This window comes from Stegastes partitus, unplaced genomic scaffold, assembly GCF_000690725.1.
Source record: "Stegastes partitus isolate 25-593 unplaced genomic scaffold, Stegastes_partitus-1.0.2 Scaffold267, whole genome shotgun sequence".
Classification (NCBI taxonomy): Eukaryota; Metazoa; Chordata; class Actinopteri; family Pomacentridae; genus Stegastes; species Stegastes partitus.
This window is the reverse complement of record NW_007577998.1, coordinates 453291-471190: the sequence shown is the minus strand read 5'-3', so window position 1 is coordinate 471190 and position 17900 is coordinate 453291. Positions and strand designations below refer to the sequence as shown.

The 17900-nt window shown below is 42.1% G+C and overlaps 1 protein-coding gene across 2 annotated transcripts in view; it reads right to left on the bottom strand.

Moving 5' to 3' along the window:
- The window catches only part of adam12b (ADAM metallopeptidase domain 12b), a 95037-nt gene that overhangs the window by 30663 nt on the left and 46474 nt on the right, over positions 1–17900 (bottom strand). For both annotated transcript variants that reach the window (XM_008282348.1, XM_008282347.1), the window contains exons 7-11: positions 16963–17028; positions 16110–16181; positions 15503–15672; positions 14866–14950; positions 10169–10317 (exon numbers count right to left, since the gene is read on the bottom strand). In XM_008282348.1, the coding sequence (XP_008280570.1) occupies positions 10169–10317; positions 14866–14950; positions 15503–15672; positions 16110–16181; positions 16963–17028 (542 nt within the window). The remainder of the gene's footprint in view (positions 1–10168; positions 10318–14865; positions 14951–15502; positions 15673–16109; positions 16182–16962; positions 17029–17900) is intronic.

Sequence of the window (17900 nt, the reverse complement as noted above, 5' to 3'; positions counted from 1 at the left end):
CTGCCTTTAACTGAAGTCTAATGTGGCCAACGATTGTGCATCAGCGGGGCTTTGATAATTGAGCTGCTCCCGCTAATCTGCAGCCGACATTCGTCCAGGTAACAGGTGCCCACTCCATCCTGGTAACGGATGCGGCGTCAGCCTGACGTGCTGCATAGGGATGAATGTCTGTGTCACCCGCTGACTGCTGCAGTTCTTCACGGCAATGAGCAGATGCACCGGAGGAGCATCGTGTCCGCACACAGATGAGCACAAATGCAGAATCAAGGACGGGATCTGTTGCGATGCTTCTCGGGGGTTATTGTGCTGTCGTCGGAATGTCGGTAATTTATGTGAACATAAGACGACGACGGCAAATTACTCTTCGCTGGATGTGTGATGCAGATGCTGAGTGTGCAAGCGAATGTTTCAGATGTAGGTTATTTCTCTCTCACATAAGCAAAAAACAAAGGTTACCTTTGTAAAATAGCCTTAGTTAAGCGAAAAATGCAGCTAATTTGCAGAAAATTGTGTCTTCATGTAACACCCCAGTTCTTATCGTGAAAAGGGCCTTCATTTATTTTATTTCTTTATCAGTTAGAGCATCCCAGTGCTGCCATTCTTGCTCACCCTCATTCGTATTTTAAGGAAACGCCTCAGTCGTAAGAAATGAAAATGATTAAAGTCAACAGCCCTCTTCGCACCAGCAGCTTTCTATAAATGTAAGATCAGCTCCAGCGTGCAGACCTCTGTGTGCAATAGTCCCACGTGGAAGGTGTGTATTATTGCAGCTGAGACCACACGGTTGCTCTGCTGTCCAGGAAATTAGCCGAGCACCGAGTGTAGGTTTCCCCCTGGATAATATTGCTTTAAAGCCCTGCACCCTTCTCCAGGTGTGGTTTGCTGGGGTGGAACTAATTTGACTGCGCACAACTGTTACACACAATCTAATTAGTCAGGCCTTTTTCTGACTGCCGTTACCGTTTGAAAGGCAAATATGTCATTTGCATTGTGAGTAACACACCCCGTTAAAGATCTTAATCTCATCAGTGTTATACGGCCTCATAAATCTGAGCTCCTGACAGAGGAAAATGTGTGGCGCTGTCTCGCCGACTAGCAGTAAACTCGGTCAGTAAAACTGTCATATCACAGAGAGAGGGGAAAAGCATCCATCATTATTTGCGGTTTTATTGGTTGTGTCTAATCTAATGGGACAATTCAAATGACAGACATTTGCTCTGCCTTAAGTTGACGTCTCTCTTGTTTTTAAAAGAGGTGGGCTTTGTTTAACTCGTCACTAATTCATGCTTCACTAAACATCTGTTTTCTGAGCAGCAGTCCAGAGTTTCGCTTTGCCGAAGTTTAAAAGTGAGGTCGAAGAAAGCTGAAGTGGAGGCAGGGGTCCATAAAAAAATGCAAAAAGTTCAACAAAACAATGTAAAAGAATGAAGAATCACACCTCACAGCGAGGTGCCATCACCTCTACTACTCTTGCTACCACTACGGGTGACTTGTCTTTTAGCTCCTCTGTTGGAACTCAGACTCTTACAGATGTGTGCCTGTGGTTTCGCTGCTATAGTGTCCTTCTCTGCACGTTTGTTGACAAACTGTTCTTGCCGGCACTGTCCGATTGCATCCGGCAATGGTGTTATCAGTCGCCTGTGTTTCTGACACCGTTTGCTTGTTACGTTCCCACATTTCCAAATGCAGATGTCACTACTGTTTGGATGCAGGCCTGTTGGGTGTTTTTTGTGGCTCCTGCCCTCTGTGCCCTGGTGGTAAATCTTCATTCAGGGGTCACTTGGATCTTTTCCTTTTTCCATTTTTAGCAAGATTGGAGTCAAGTGGGCCTGCTCAGCATTGTCCTATATGTACGCCACAGAAAAGGATTGAATATTGGTTTGCTTAGCTGCACCATGCACTCACACTCATCCATCCATTATCTATACACCGCTTAATCCTCACTATGGTCACTGGAGTCTATCCCAGCCATCTTAGGGTGAAGGCAGGGGACACCCTGGACAGGTCACCAGTCTATCACAGGGCTACACTTAGAGACAGACAACCAAGCACACTCACATTCACACCTACAGACAATTTAGAATCACCAATTAACCTCAGCATGTTTTTGGACTGTGTGGGAGGAAGCCGGAGAACCCAGAGAGAACCCACGCTGCACGGGGAGAACATGGAGACTCCACGCAGAAAGATTCCAGTGCCGGCAACCTTTTTGCTGCGAGGCAACAGTGCTAACCAACTGCGCCACTTTGCAGCCCATCCACACTCAATCAAACCAAATATAGGCTAATTCTATTGGTATATACATGTGCTTTTATTTTGGAGATCTTGTCCCATTTTGTCCTATTCTATGTTTTGAAAATAATAAGAACAACAATAAAAAAAGGAGCACACTGCACATATATACAATATCAGAGCGGTGGTACATGAAGATATTTCACTTACTGCTGAACAGCTCGTCTACAGACACATATGTGCACACATGAATACATCAACGTCTATTGCAGAGCGTTTTTACGCTTCCTTCCCTCAATTGACAGCATCCAGTCCCTCGGTGACTGGCATATCATGGATCAGTGTACACAAGCCAATTGATCTGCACAACATGACGGCCAGACCCACTTATCAACTGAAACATTGGGCTAAAATTAATGATGTAAAAGGTGCACTGCAGTGATTCAGCATTGCCTTTTAATAAAGTTGGGGGAATTACACAGCCCCTTACACTGTGTGGTTTGTGCCTGTTTGAGATTTAAGTTTTCAGACATGAGAGAAGCAAAATCTATGGTCGGCAATCCAAAACGGTGGTTCCTGATTGCACTGTGAGACACGTATACCGATGGAGGATTTGGAGCTTTGCTGACTAAAGACAGCCTGCAGCAAAATTCAGACAGGTTCAGGAATTTAGGATCAAATTCTCACAGGATAAAATGCTGCTACACGCCACATCCACAAACCATCCGATCAGAACACAACATGAAGCACGGAGCTACGCCGACCGACTAATGACAGAGTACACCGGCACAGTTAACAAGGGCTTAATGAAGTTTAGAAAAAGATAAATAGCCCCACACACAAATGAAGCAGTGAAGGAGAAAAACCTTTAGTTTATAGTGCTAATTTAGTTAGCATTCACTGCAAAATCTGGCTGGCATGCTTTAAAGCTGACAGACTGCAACCACATTTTAATTGCACAGTGCAACATGCAATAAACTCAGGCGATTGTTAGTGTTACACAATGTAAAAGTGCCTTTCTAAGTGAGTGATGACAAAAAAAGAATGGTCAAAATGGAAGCAGCAGACGTTGAGATGTCACAGAGTTTTGTACCTGAAGCTCAAAAAATGCTGATCCTTATATCTCCCACAATGCAACTCAATAGCAAATAATTGGTTTACATAAGATGAGCCAGGAGTGTGCAGAAACAATCAATGGCAAACACGTGCTGATGAGATTTCTGTCCAACTCGATCAGCTGATTTATATACAGCGGTAAACAGAGAAATGAAGATAAACTGAGACTGGATGAAAAATGGCGGATAAACCATGAACAGAATTCAGAGATCACCAACTGTATAAAAGATTTCAATTCTCCACTCTTTCACAAAACAAACTGAGACGATGGAACGATCTGATATTAAATGAGGATCAGATCTAACAGGACGCAAGTGTTTCTGTGATTTCCAGTAGAAACTGCTTTAAAGGTGGTGAAATGCCCCCTCAGGTCAAAAAAAAAAAAAAGATAATTGTGGGACGAGGCACCAACTGAAACAGAGAGCACGCAAAGAAGGGAGACTTACATCATTTAAGATGCAGAGAGACAGTTCTTAGCACGCTTTTCCTGAAACTACAACCATATGTGCAGTGCTGATGATTCCTCCTCGATCATCTCCACACTTGGGGTCAGTGGGTTGAAAAGATGAGAAAACGTCAGACTGGATGAGGAGTGAAACGGGTCAGTACACAGCAGACGCACCGGTTACACGAGGGCTATAAAGGGCTCTTCTATTTGCGGGCCCTCTGACGGACATCACGCTGTCTCTATTGCTCTCCAAGCAGCTCTGCAGCACTGACATGCATTTAGTCCGAGCTAAGCAAGAGAGACATGTTTGACCTTTCAGTAAATGTTATGCCGCGACGCTGGGAGAAACCTATGGTGATTAAATATCAGGAAAAAAACAACTAAACACAAGCTAAATTTACTACAAATATTTACCCACCAGCCACCTAAGCTGCCTCCTTCCGCCTCTCCGTGGCAGATAATGACATTTTGCACCTTTTCACTTCACTCGCACGCTGTCATTTTGACAAGAAAATAACAAGAGTCACAAGCCTCCCTCATATTGTCTTGACAAACTATTCACCTCTTGGCCTCAAAAACCAGCCGGAGAACCCCCGTTGCGCTTCATCATTCCGCCCTGTTACAGACACAGGGAAATACTTTTGAGCTTTCTCCCCACGAACATATGATGCAACTCTTAGCTCAACTTCTAAAAGACACTTCAAAACGTCCATGTAAACTGTTCCTCTCCTCTGTCCCTCAAAATTTTCACTTGTTAAAGACACAAATCTCTCACGGCCGACCTCTGTGGCTCACGCACCTGTCATAGGTTTTTCCATCTGTACCCAAAATAATTCCTTCATTGTCTAATGTTTGTCTCCACTCTCACCTCTATCTCTCTTTGTGTTTCTCCTCCTGCTTTACCACTGAGGGAGATAAAAGACAAATGAAACCACAGCTTCCTCGCTTCGCCTGTCTATCCAGGCATAAAGCACCTCTCTGCGGATCTCGCTCTGTGTGCCCTGGCCCTGATTGCAGCTGGCAGCGTCACTGATAATCACGTCATTTAGATGCAGCCTGTCCTCTCCTCCATTAGCAAGTCTAAGCTGAGAGTATCCCAAACACACAGTCAAACAAGCTACACTCCTTTTACAACAAAGTGTTTAACATTTCGATGGCATCTGGAATGAGGGTCAAAGCAGGTTGCTAATATATATAGATATACACATATATATATAAAAAAACAGAAACCAGATCTGTGATGAGGAAAATGAGTTCTAGATTGGTTTGTGAAATTATTGGTTTTGTCGACAGGAAACTGTGAATTCAGGCTGATAGTTCAGGAAATTCAATTTGGGAGATAACCGGCTAAGTCAAGCTTGAACTTGTGTACGTTTTTTAAGTAATTTTTTTTATTTTCGAAGCTTGCTCGGGAACTCCGGCAAAATGTTTCCAGTGACAAACCTCAAACTATGAGCTCTGATGCTGCAAAACTGATAGCATCAAGAAAACATGACTGCCACAACAACACAGTTGATGTTTCAACCTTAATGTCAAACTTAAAACACAGGAAGGAGATGTAAGAATTATCAAGAGTTTAAAACACGATAAATTGTCTTTTGAAAACAGCAGAATAAGCAAAAAACACAACATCAGTGATACCAAAAGTGAGCTATTCATACATCCAGCAGACACTACACAACTTGATCATGTTCTTGGAGATTGTAACCACCCAACAAGTTCAACATTCACAAAAAAAGAAAAAATCATAAGGTAACAACACAGCATGGAGTGAGCTGTGCTTAGTTTCCTATTGTCAAACTGTGGCAGGAAGTCCTTTTTTCATATAAATAATACCAAAAACACAAATGTCTCCCTCTCACTCGCACGAGAACTGTCACAAGAGTCTCTAAAACCTAGGAGACACATACAGTACATAGCGTAGCCTGCATACATACAAATACACATATATGCAAATACACAAAAACAATAACCTCTCGATGTGGAATAATGGATCTAACATTCCTTCCCACGGACTGCTTGCGGACTGCTGAAGCTTATAGGGAATCCAAATGTTTTGGATTGTTGGGTGTTTCTGTCTCTGCCTTTGTGAAGCGCTATGAGATGACTTGTTGTTGTAAATATGCGCTATACAAATAAAATTGAATTGAATTGAATTGACTCTGCTTTTAGCTCCGTGTTTGGTCTCCACCAGGGAACGAGGAAAATATCAGGCTCTTAAGCTGCTAAATGCTCCACTTTGGTCTAGTATCGTGCACCTTTTTTTTTCATTGAAGTTGTGTCTTTCCTTCTCTATCTGAAAAATAAAACAAGCAGCAACCTTTAGGGCTTAAAGAAAATAAAGCCAACACAAAAGTGCCATAAACTGCAGTTCCTCTAGTGGCCACTTGAGGCTGGCTGCTATAGCAATCCAATCATCACAGACCTCTATGTTAAAATGCCCAACTTACAGCAGAAATAGTCAATTACTGCCTGATACATGGAACACCTTCTAGTCTTTATAGCAAAGTTCAACATTCATGACAGCCGTACAGGGAGTGAAAGCTTATTAAACTCACTTGCTTAAATTGTTTCAAGGCTTAACGTTCTGCATAATTAAGGGCACGGCCTCTTTGAGTGACATGTGGGTGTCGTCGTAGGCCAGCTCATGGCCACCAGATGTTCACATGGCCAGTCCTCAGCTGTACCTCCTGCTCCACCTCTTTGTTCACTTTTGGATTAGCTGTGAATTCTGAGTAGTGAGGCAGTGCCAGAACGGTGACAGGCAGCATGTAACACTGCAAAACCCATGTGTGACATCATGTTTAATTCATCTTAGTTTATATTCATCCTCTATGATATTTTGCACCTTTTACATCCTTAACATGTCATTTTACATTCCATCATGCCATTTGATTTCAATTATATTTTACTATACAGTACATCTCACTTTGTATTGCCTTGTTGCTTTACAGATTAAGCTGCATTTCGTTTACAGATTTGTTACTCTAGGTGCCTGTTTTCATATGACTTCATTGGCCAGCTGTTAAGAGAATAGTTCCATATTTTAGAAAATGTTTTTGTTAGAGAGTTAAATGAGATAAACAAGTTAAAGGTGCTAACTTGGCATGCACACTAACGAATTCAAATGCCAAACTAGTGCAGCTTTAAAGATTTCTCCCATATGAATCAATTGACTTCTTAATCAATTCCTTAAAATAATTGTAGTGTAGTGCATGAGATTATACAAGTGTACCTTTACGTAACTATAATAAACTGATAGCTCACACTGTTATCTTCCTGTTTTCATCGTGTTCACCTCACTTTGCCGTTTGACTGAGCAACAACCAAAATCAATGACCATCTACCCGGACTACAAACACAAAAACTGCAATAAACGATGGTCAATGCACAATTAGAAAATAATAAATAAATAAACAGGGAAATATTGATACGTGGTGTCAGTGTATCCGCACAATATTGCCAGGAGAAATGTCAGCGTACTACGCCGTATGGATTAATCCTACATCCTCGACTGAGCAATCGGAGGAGTGAGTTTCAGTGTAAAAGGTCACTGATCGTCTCTTTCAACTATTAACGTGTCTAATCTGAAAATTAAGCAGCAGAGAGTGCCGGGAAAAAAGGCACTGTGCTTCATTAACCTACTCTATTATAAAGAATTCAATAACACCGTGACTCACTGTAGCCCATTTAGAGGAGATGGTCATTTTTCTAAACTCCCTGCGTGACGTCATCGGAGAGCTTTGGCTGGTGGCTGAAGCAAAGCCGTCGGGTCAAGAATGCCGAGTTCAAAAACTACACCGCATAAATCCAGTGGAGCTAGGTGTACGTTATATATATATTTTTTCTCTCCACTCTTTTTCTCTTCTGTTGTCATAAAAGTTTGTAATACGAGAGCAGCGGGATGAGCTCACCGTTGCTAGCGGCTGCACAAACAAGCACCGTTTTTGACAGCTTCCCCTCCCTCCTTTGAATTTGTATAGTAAAAGGTCATTCAAGGTTTTCTGGAACGGGCCGAGTACGGGGTAAGTTCTATCATTTGTGTGTCTGTTAGCCGATTTTGAGGGATTTTCAAGGGATCAAAACCTGCCTTTTCTACTATGCCTCTGCTGATTTATGAGAATAATTGAAAACAGCTGTTGGCTGCTTTTAGTGTCAGTGTTTGATAGCAACAATAGCCGCGACCAGTGCCAGTAAAAATCAAACATCCACGGGGACTTTTCACACATTCTGCTGCTCTGAACTCACATGTACAGATCTTGGCGTGTTGTTGTTAATTGGCCGCCGCTTTGCAAACAGCTACTTCTACATTTCCAGTCAGTCATCTTTGTATCTACCTAACGGGTTCCTTCTCCTCGTTATGCATTTCTTTTTGCTGCAATCACTCCTCTTGTTTATGCTGGCCTTTAAACAATCCCTGCCCAACGTGCTTTCAATTAGTTATGGGGAACAAAATCTATAGTCCTATTCTATATAAAATAAACATGCCAAAGTTGATCTGAATCTAATTTGAGGCTTCAGCAGCACATGTTGGAAAGTTTTACGACATCCATCAACCCGTACCTGCTGTAAATCTCTATTAGTATGTATTGTGTTTGCATGATTTAACTCGCCAGCAGGTCTGTGCGAGCAGTTTCTTTGTAGTTTGAGAACTCAATAGGAAATATCTGAATAATACCACTCACTGTGCCTTTTTGTCTTCTTTGCAGTGTTTTGGAATTCATCCTGACCACATTCATCCGTCGCTTGCGGGACTCACCATCAGACAAACCAGACTGGCACCAGACCAAGGGTGAAATCTGGTATTGCGCTCTGGGTTTGCCTTATCTGCTCGCTGTTTACTAACAGTCACAGAGTCCATCTCTTGCTGCAGCTCTGTTATCTCAGCGACCCAGGCAACACGAGCAGAATGCTAGAGCAGCTCCTTTAGTCTCAAGCCAAGCCAAGCCAGAGTGTGTGTGTTGGTGTGTATGTATGTGCTCGAGCTCTCCCTCATACATCAGCATACAACAGATAAAAATGATCCAATCCGTGCAACTAGTGGAGCTCAGTTAATGTTTGTTGACTAGTTCGGGTGCAGCGGGAATTAATAATTAAGTCAGACAAAGTAAAGTGGCAATTTTGAAGACTTTCAATTCAATAAATATCTGTTGAGTCACCACGCCACTAAATGAGGTAACACAACAGTGACGGAGCCTGTGGCCCACTGATTATAGTATTGCAATATTTACACATTTGAAACATTGCAAACTGGGCGTCTGTGTTGACATTTCCTGTAGCTGGAAATGCAATGTGTTTGTCAGTGAGCTTAGCAGTTAGCAGGTGAACATCCAACTTCTCAGTAAGGGAACAAACTCCTTTCGCTGTGCCAGGCTGCTGTTTGCAGACTTATGCCGTGTACAGCATAAAATCAGATCACGGTTGCTGGCCGGATTAGGAAAAAGCCCAATTATTTTTTGACTTGTTTGTTAAAATGACAATAGTTTGTTTTGCTACGCCAAGAAATATGTGACCAGTAGTATTAAATAATATTGGCTGTTGCCTTCAGGAACTACTACAGCCAGACTGATGCTGCATTTTTGTGGTCGATACTGATTTTAGACAGTATGTCCCAAGTCCTAATCCAATCGTGAGATCAGATATAGAAATGCTATCTTATTTTACCCCAGGGTAGGGTAACACTTGATCGCTAGCCTCATGGAAGTCTTTGTCATGGTGCTTCTTTGCTAGCTAAACTTAAACAATTCCCTTTGCTAACACGGTAGTGCCAATCTCCTCGATACAGTATTAAAGAATAAGCGACTCCACCTGGTGGTGCAACCAGGTACTACAGCTAATCTACAATTCTTAAAATATACATTATATAGGAAAATGGTATTGTGTATCTGACGATGCTAAATATTAAACGACTCAGGAGCATCAGGAGTAAAACATTCTGATACTGATATATAGTTAAGTTATATTAAAAAAGGAAAACGTGGGAGTTATTTTCCTTCAACTTTCCAGCCGATGCAATAGCAATTTTACAGAGAAAGCTTGACTCCGCACCACCATGTGCTCAGCTGTGATGCAAACTTTGCTACATGTGCTGCAGGCAGTGTTGACGGTATTGTAAATAATAGAGTCAGAGCTGTTCTGCTGTACAAACTATGTGGTGACACTGTTTTTAATAGCCCCCAGCATCGTTTTCTATATAATGTTCCGTAGTAGAAAGTTTTCATATTGGTGCACAACCTATATGTTGATACCAGAATATCTATTTCAATTAAGTTTGGTGCTAATTGAATCAGAATTTGGCTGCATAATCATTTCAGTCACATTCTTTAGTTAACTTTCCGTCATAAACCTTTAAAAACATCGTCGGATTCTTACCCTGTGGAGGGGGTCATGATGCAGCCTCCGCGATCAACAGTCATCCTGCAGCCACAGCCGCGCTCTGGGGTGTCGTGGTTCATGCCAAAGTTGTGTCCGAGTTCATGTGCTAAAGTCACGGCTGCACCCAGCGGGTTCTCAGAATGATCCTACGATGAACAAAAAAAGGCCGCCAGTGTGTTATTAATGTGCATCCTGTACGTTTGACTATGCATGAAGCTACAGGCGCAAGCTTTGAGTTAATGGAAAAAGCCAAACTGAAGTGCACTGTCACTCAAAAGAGAGGAAAAAAACAGGAAGAAAGAAAATGCAAAGTTCAAAGAAGATTCAAAAAACAGTTCAGTATCTGTCCAATCTGCCCTCATCGTCCTTCTTTTATTAGTCGGCCTCCTCATGAAAGCCTGAATTCATCTGCCATTCCACTACCCCTGCAAACCCAATCATACCCGCTGCCAGTGAAAACAGCGACTGCAGGAAGCTCGATAAACATATTGCTGTATGACCTGATACAACATCGACAGAGATGAGTGACGAGAGACAGGGGGAAGTTTCAGTTCCGACTAATTTTACAGACAGATAGGCTGAGTGGAGGCAAGCAGAGACAGACGTAACTGAGAAATAACTGTTATTGTGTGTAAGCAGAGGTGAGGCTATTAATGTGGTAAACAGACAGAGAAAAATGGCAAATGAGAGTAGCTGTGACATACGATCATTTTGGGATATTTTGCAAAAATCCACCCGTACACGAAGCCTCTGAACCTCAAAGCCCCCCCCCGAGCGGGTTTGATAGGCATGTTGTCTTTATAGAAATAAATCACAGAAATTACACCATTCATAATGTCCAAAATTGAATGAATCATCTGTGACCTGCTGTTCTATTGTGAAAATGTAACCAAATCAAGGCTAAAAAAATAAAATATTTTATCAAAATCACTTCATTCCACATGTCTCATTTAAAAATAACCCATAATAAACGGTTTGCTCTACCTAGATCCTGGAAAAAACTAAAAAAAATTGGCGCTCCACGGCAGCACAGTGAAACCATTAGTGACTCAGCCGTAACCAAGAGTCATGTGACACAAATTACGGGATATTTTGGCTAAACTGAAGTAAACAGTTAAGACAGGAAGCAAATATGGAAACAAATAAACCATCTAAGTAGTAAAACATCTGTAGTATGTAGAGTTGCCTGCTGCCTGGCTTAATGTGCAGGGACTAGATATCACATCTGTTTCCAGAACAGTCAAAGAAATCCACCTTTTCTTTTTGCTGTTTTTATGAGTTAACGTACTATAACTGTGTCACACTGCACAGAATACACATTTGAGATTTCTCTGCTTCGAGCCAACTGTAGGACTTCATATTGCAGTGAAATGAGCTGACACCGAGTTAAAAAATGTGACTAGAGCAAATAACACCCAGAAACTGCTCGAGGTTCAGGCAGTTAAATACATTATTCTGAGCAAATTGTGGTTAAGGGCACAAAGCAACAAATGAGGTAAAGTTTGTGTATGCGGGGGTAAAGTTTTGTTTTCTTATGTACATAAATGGATTCAGTACTCTGACAATCACTTTTATTATTTTGTGTTTGTCTACATGCATTTTGAACACTGATATCTGAAAAATGTTACTGCTCATAATGTGATATGAAACAAGTTGTTTGACATTTTGGGAAAAACTTGTTTGCTTTCTGGAGGAGAGTGTTAGATTAGAAGATAAGTCCTGTACATATGAAACTAACGGGAGCAGCTGGTTAACTGTGATTAGCATAAAAAAGTGAAACTGGGTGCACATTTCCGAAACTTTCCACATTTGTGATTTTGAACGCAGATTCCTCAATCCCCGCATGTCTGTCTGAGAGCGTCACTAATGCTTCAACTTCAATGCAGGTTACACACAAACCTCTAAAACCTGAATATGTTGTGTTGTGCGGACCAGATTGTCAAACGAGCTAATTGGCTGCTCCGACTTCAGTCATGAGGCAGATCGGAAAGGGCTACGAAACAACATGATTCAGCGTTTCACATCCAGCAACCCCCCCTGAGAAAAAGGCCGCCCACGCGCTAGTGTATATCTCACTGTGGTTCGCTGCAATGTATATGAGAAACTCACTTGTTTCCTTTGAAGACAAGGTCATAAGTCAAAGTTGGGGACAAGCGAAGCCACTTCCTGCTCTGATTAAAGAACAGCGTCGTGGGGATCTGGACCCCGCCTTACAACAGGAAGGATGGGAAAACTTTCCTCTGCCTCTGTCGTGTTTACCATTGTAGTGTGCGGCTGTGTTGTATGTATGTGTGTGTGTGTGTGTGTAATTCATAGTCGAGTGCTTCCTCACAATAACGAGTAATACAAGAGTCAGCAGAAATGAATGAAACTCTTGGAAGCCACAGTCATTACTTTGAAGCAGCTATAAGCCACTGATGTGATGGTGAGAATTTGTCGTGCGGGTTACAGCCGAGAAATGCTCCGATAGTCTCTCTGATATTATTTCCAGCCATGTGAGAAAATAACTCCCATACAAGAGCACCGTACCACATGAAAAAGCGCATTCACAAACAGACCAGTGTAGTAAAAATAAATAACATTACAAGGTATAAAATGAAAAAAGCATGTGGAGCAAATACAGGATTTTGGGGGCAGATTAACACATGGCAGTGTACGGTTTGAGGAATAGTTCATCTCCTCTGGCCACCCTCTAACTGCTTATGTGGCCCTTTAATCTTGGTCCAGGCCATCTGCTCTGTGTAAGTAATGGGAAAGACAAACATCTGGAGAAGCCTCACCCCGGCAGAAAACATATCTATTAATGGAGGATACACATCTGGGCTTAGGCATAATGGCATTGGGCTGATAACCACTTTGCGATTTGGCATGGGTGTCAAGTGCAATAACAGGCGGAGGAGCCTAACAGGCAGCTAATTTACTATGTGCAGCAATTCAGTGTGGCACGGGTGATGCACGGTTATGTGTAAAAAATGCATTTTGATTCAAATGCGCGCTCCGTACGAGTTGGCATAAACAATTCATCACATCTCATAAAAATGTAAATGTGGTTGTGCTCAAAAGCTGTGGCCTTTGATTTACCCTGCTGCCCCACCAACCCTTTTATGGCACTTTCAGACAGCGGATCCGCACACAGTGTGGCACACTTAGCACACATTCAAGCCGCAATGGAGTCATTCACCACGCAGCTGCCGCCATCCTCACACATCACTGACAAACCTGAGAATTACGCTGAATTACGCTGAATAATTAGCGGATAAAAGTTACGTTTCGGTTTAACCTTTCCGTCTGTCTCCCTCTCTTCTAATTGCCCACATGTGCACACGTTTTATTTCGTTCTCCTCTCTGTCTATCCCTCCCTCTCTCAGTTTTTTTTTTTTTTTTTGGGGGGGCCTCGTGGTAAACTGATATTCAAACATCAGTATCAGTGACTTTATTTCCACTCCTGATAGCTAACTAAAGCCGCTCCATGTCTGACTGATCCAGGTTTAGAGGAGAATTGTGAAGGACATGTGAGTTCAATAAAGAAACTCTTCATGCTGGCTTAAAGTTATGAGCAGTTTCAGGGTGTTTTTTTTTTCCTCCTCCTGTCACATTTTTACTCACTGTTGGCTCATCTTTGACAGAAATATGGAGTCCTGCACATCTATGGAAACAGAGCTAGAAGTATAAACAGTAAAAAACCTCTTATAATAAAGTTATCATGCTATAAATCATGAAAAGAGAGAGAGAGAGAAAAAAGGATTTTCCAAAAACTAAAAAAAACTTGCATACATGTTTTTGTAAGTGCCCACAGGTGTTACAAATACTGGGGGGAAAATGCCATGGACTATAAATATTTTACTACTTACATTTTTGATTTGTCTTGACGCTTGTCTCCTACTTGCTCTGAACACTTCCTGCAGTTCACTTTAGATGTAAAGTCCCTGAATTTGTTGCTGTTGGTCACGTTTGAGTCAGTCGTGTTTCTCAGTTGTGCCAACGAGCACAAAATCTTTAGCTTTTTCTAGAATCTGGGTATTGCAAATGGTTTAGTTTGATAGCTTTTTAAACATGAAATATAAAATAAAGTGTGGGTGTTTTTTAAGTAAATATCACAATTTTAGGCTTACATCTAGTTAGTTTTCCCGAAAGACTTGCACACCACAGCAGCAGCTCAACAACTGTTTGTAAAGCTAAAAAATCTGCAGGTTTTTTTTTCTGCTTTTACAGATTCTGGCTCTGATAAACAGCGTACGTTTGGCAATTTTTTCTAAAATAACATGCCTTTCAAACTCGCTGGTGGGCTTTGGGGGTCAAAGGGTTAACTCGCATCACTGTGTGGGTCCAAATGAGGCATTAGGAGTCGCCACATGAAAGATTGATTGCATGACTGCAAGACCTCAAATGGCAACAGGGTGTGCGTGTTTGCAGCCCAGTCCTTCTGAGAGTATATTTTTACATACTGTTTTATGCATGCGGCTGTTTGTGGCAATGTTAAAGGAGTGCCAGCATAAATATCTTTACGTTTTAAAGCACGACTTCCTGGCAGACCTGCCTGTAAGTGCCCTTCCAGCAAACAACGGACACCTTTGCTGTGTAAATCACGTCTGGATTGTGTTAGCCCGCTGAATCTGAACAATGTCCACGCTGATACAATCAGGCTGCACAGAGGAAGACGAGGGCGGAGGCGGCGCGAAGGTTTTAATACTCACCATGACAATGCCTCCAGACTGCTCCACCGTGCACATGCTCATAATGGGCGCCATGCCAATGGTGGTGCCCTGGAAGTAAACCCCGCTGCAACGAGGATGAAATTGAAAAAAAAAAAATGTTAAAGGAGAAACGGTCGTGATCATAGCAGTGATTCTGCATGTTTTAGCCTTTTGATTCGAAAGCGTCTGTTTATTGTTGCCGCTTCTTTTGGTCCATGTCGGTCTATGTTAAGAAGTGTTGGTCACATGTTTGGCTTGATATGATGGAGTGATCTTAGTATTGCATTTGTGCCCATTTACTGTGATGTAAGTGTAAAGATTTGTTGATTATGCTGCATATTTCAACTTCTGAAAAAGGTGTTGTTGCCAAGATCACGATACAACACACAAAAAAGCAACCATCCATGTAAGTGTTCTACAAATATCAACTTCAAGACAATCTCTGATTTACTTACAGCAGCAAATGTAATAGAAAACAGCTGACAGGACGGTAAATTTGTGGGAAAATCCACAGTATTATCGAGAAACTGGCAAAAATGCTAGCATAGCCTTTTACAGATCGGTTTCAGTGTCAATATAGATGTTATTTGGTAACTTTTAGGCTCCTTTTCTTCTGTTAAATCAAACAAAAGTCCACCTTATGAGCTGAGCGTTGTCGTGAGGTTTCTGAGGCAGCAGTTTGACTTTCCTCCAGTCGAGGAACTCGTGCAGGGTGGTGAAGGGATCCTGGGTGATGGGACATTTATCAGAGTCGCTCCACACCTCCAGACCCACCAGGGCCACCCGGATGTTCAGGGCCCTGTAGAACTGAGGAGCAGCGCAAGCAGAGAGAGTCAGCGTTGGATAGAAAAAACCTAAAGACATACAGAGCTTAGATTATACAAATGATCAGAAGATGTTCAGACAAATGAGCTTTCGCTGGATGATATTACTTCTCATTATGGCAGCCCTGAAGTCTCTCCAGGGAGCATGAGAGGGAGTGAATCTTTCATGTTTTTTACATGATCAGAGCATGTCTGTTTCATTTCTATACCCATGCTTCTCTAAAGTAAATCCATGTGCCTACGGTGTCTGCCAGCTCCAGAGCCACAGCTCTAGCAGTGCTTTTAGGCACTCTAAAATCAGCTGCTTCAGTAGGAAATTAATATATCACTCTGTCATCCCATTAATCTCTGCTGCCAACAATATTTCTATTTTAAAAAAGTGATTTATCCCTCCTGCGCAAAGGGGAGAGGATGTTTTACCTTGTCCACATAATTGGCTATCTCTGCCAGTCTCTGCTTCACCTTCTCCAAGTCCTTCCCCTGTTTCTGAAACTGAAAAGAAAAATTTGCACCTAATCAGCGGCAGGAATGAGAATTTACACCCACAAGTAAGAGTTTTCACAAGGACACAACTGAGAACCAAAAGCTACAAAACACCACAAGAAAAGGCAGGATTGTGTATGAATGAGCTGCTCAAAATATTCACAGGCAATATGTTTTTCTGTGTGTTAGGCGGCTTGTCATGCTGTGACCATCTGGGTGTAGAAAAATCTCCCAGTGTTAGAGAGACGAATGGCTCGGCCGCGGGGAGCAGGTATATTGGCAGATATGACAGCTTGCACAGCTTTGGATCCCAACTGCAGCAAAGTCGGACCTTCTATTTCCACCCTACTGTGTATCCACCTGCGTTGATGTTGGACTTCAAATCTGAGCCTAACAACACACTTGATCCCCCCCATCCTTTTTTTTTTTTTTCCATTTCCTTTCTTTCCATTCAGGTCAGCGGCATTAGTGCAGCGCTGTCAGGAGGAAACCCCACAATGAGCTTGTCAGTGCTTATGGAGGACTCTTCTGTATCCACACGGCTTTTTCCTGTTTCCTGCCTGCTCCGCTGGGGAATCGAAAACAGAACTTCCTGTCAGAATAGAGCTGCAGCCGCAAGACCACACTGCTTGTTGCACGCTCACCTCGTTGTGCAGCTCCAGTGGGACCTGCTCTACTGTTACTACAGCTTACCCTGCTTTTTTTCTGCTCGTGCCGTATAGATTTGTCGTGATTTCGGTGTGTCGGTGAAAGACTGTATTTGTGCATGAAAGCAGGGCAGGTGCGTTACCTCTCTGTTGTCTGCAACGATGATCAGCTCGACGTATTTGGTCGTCTTCTGAGTGTGTCTCTTATGCTGAAACAAAGATGTTGCGCGTCAGAAATGTGTTGCAGAAAATGCTATTATTTTTTTCTATTTGATCTTTCCAAAGAGCTTCTTTTATAGCTTGTCGTGTGCCTTCAGATGTACCCTTTCCAGCCTGAAATATCTGAAAAATGTGTGACCTTTGTGCCGTAGACCTATTGGCTTTCTTCGCAAGAGTTCAATGAGAAAATCCATATCAGTGTCATGTCTGTACAATAAATATGAAGCTATGGGTAGTGTCTGGTTAGCTTAGCCTTAGATAATTACTGGAGACAGGGAAACAGAGAGCTTGTTTGTTCCATATTCTGTTAAAAAATACCTACAATTGTTGTATGAATTAACCCTCTGAACCCTGAGCAGCTTCTTGCGGTTTTCTGCTCTTGTCATAGTTTTAATTACTGTGGGATCGTTTTGTTATTGCAATATGAAGTCCTGCACTTCTATGGAAACAGCACAACCAGAGCTAGAATTAGAACTGAAATGTCTCTTTTTTTTATGTCATGACACACTTATGATGCCATAAATTTTAAACAAGAAGTCGAACTTCTTTGATTATTAGTTTAGCAAAAAGTGGAGAAACCTGGAGCCGACTTGCACATTTTTTCAGGTGAACACATGCGACCAATACTGAGAAAGGGATAACTCTACATACGGCAGATATAACGTTTCTACTCTCTTCTCTGTGCGAGTTCAGTGAAAAAGTTCCTGAATTTTTTGGCACATGATCGCAGCTGAGCCAGTCACGACTTCACAATCGTGTTGAGAATTTTTTTGGATTTTTACAGAATGTAGTTTGCATAAATGCTTTATGTTTAACAAATTTTTACACAGACGATTTTGATGAAGGGCTGCAAGGTGGTTCG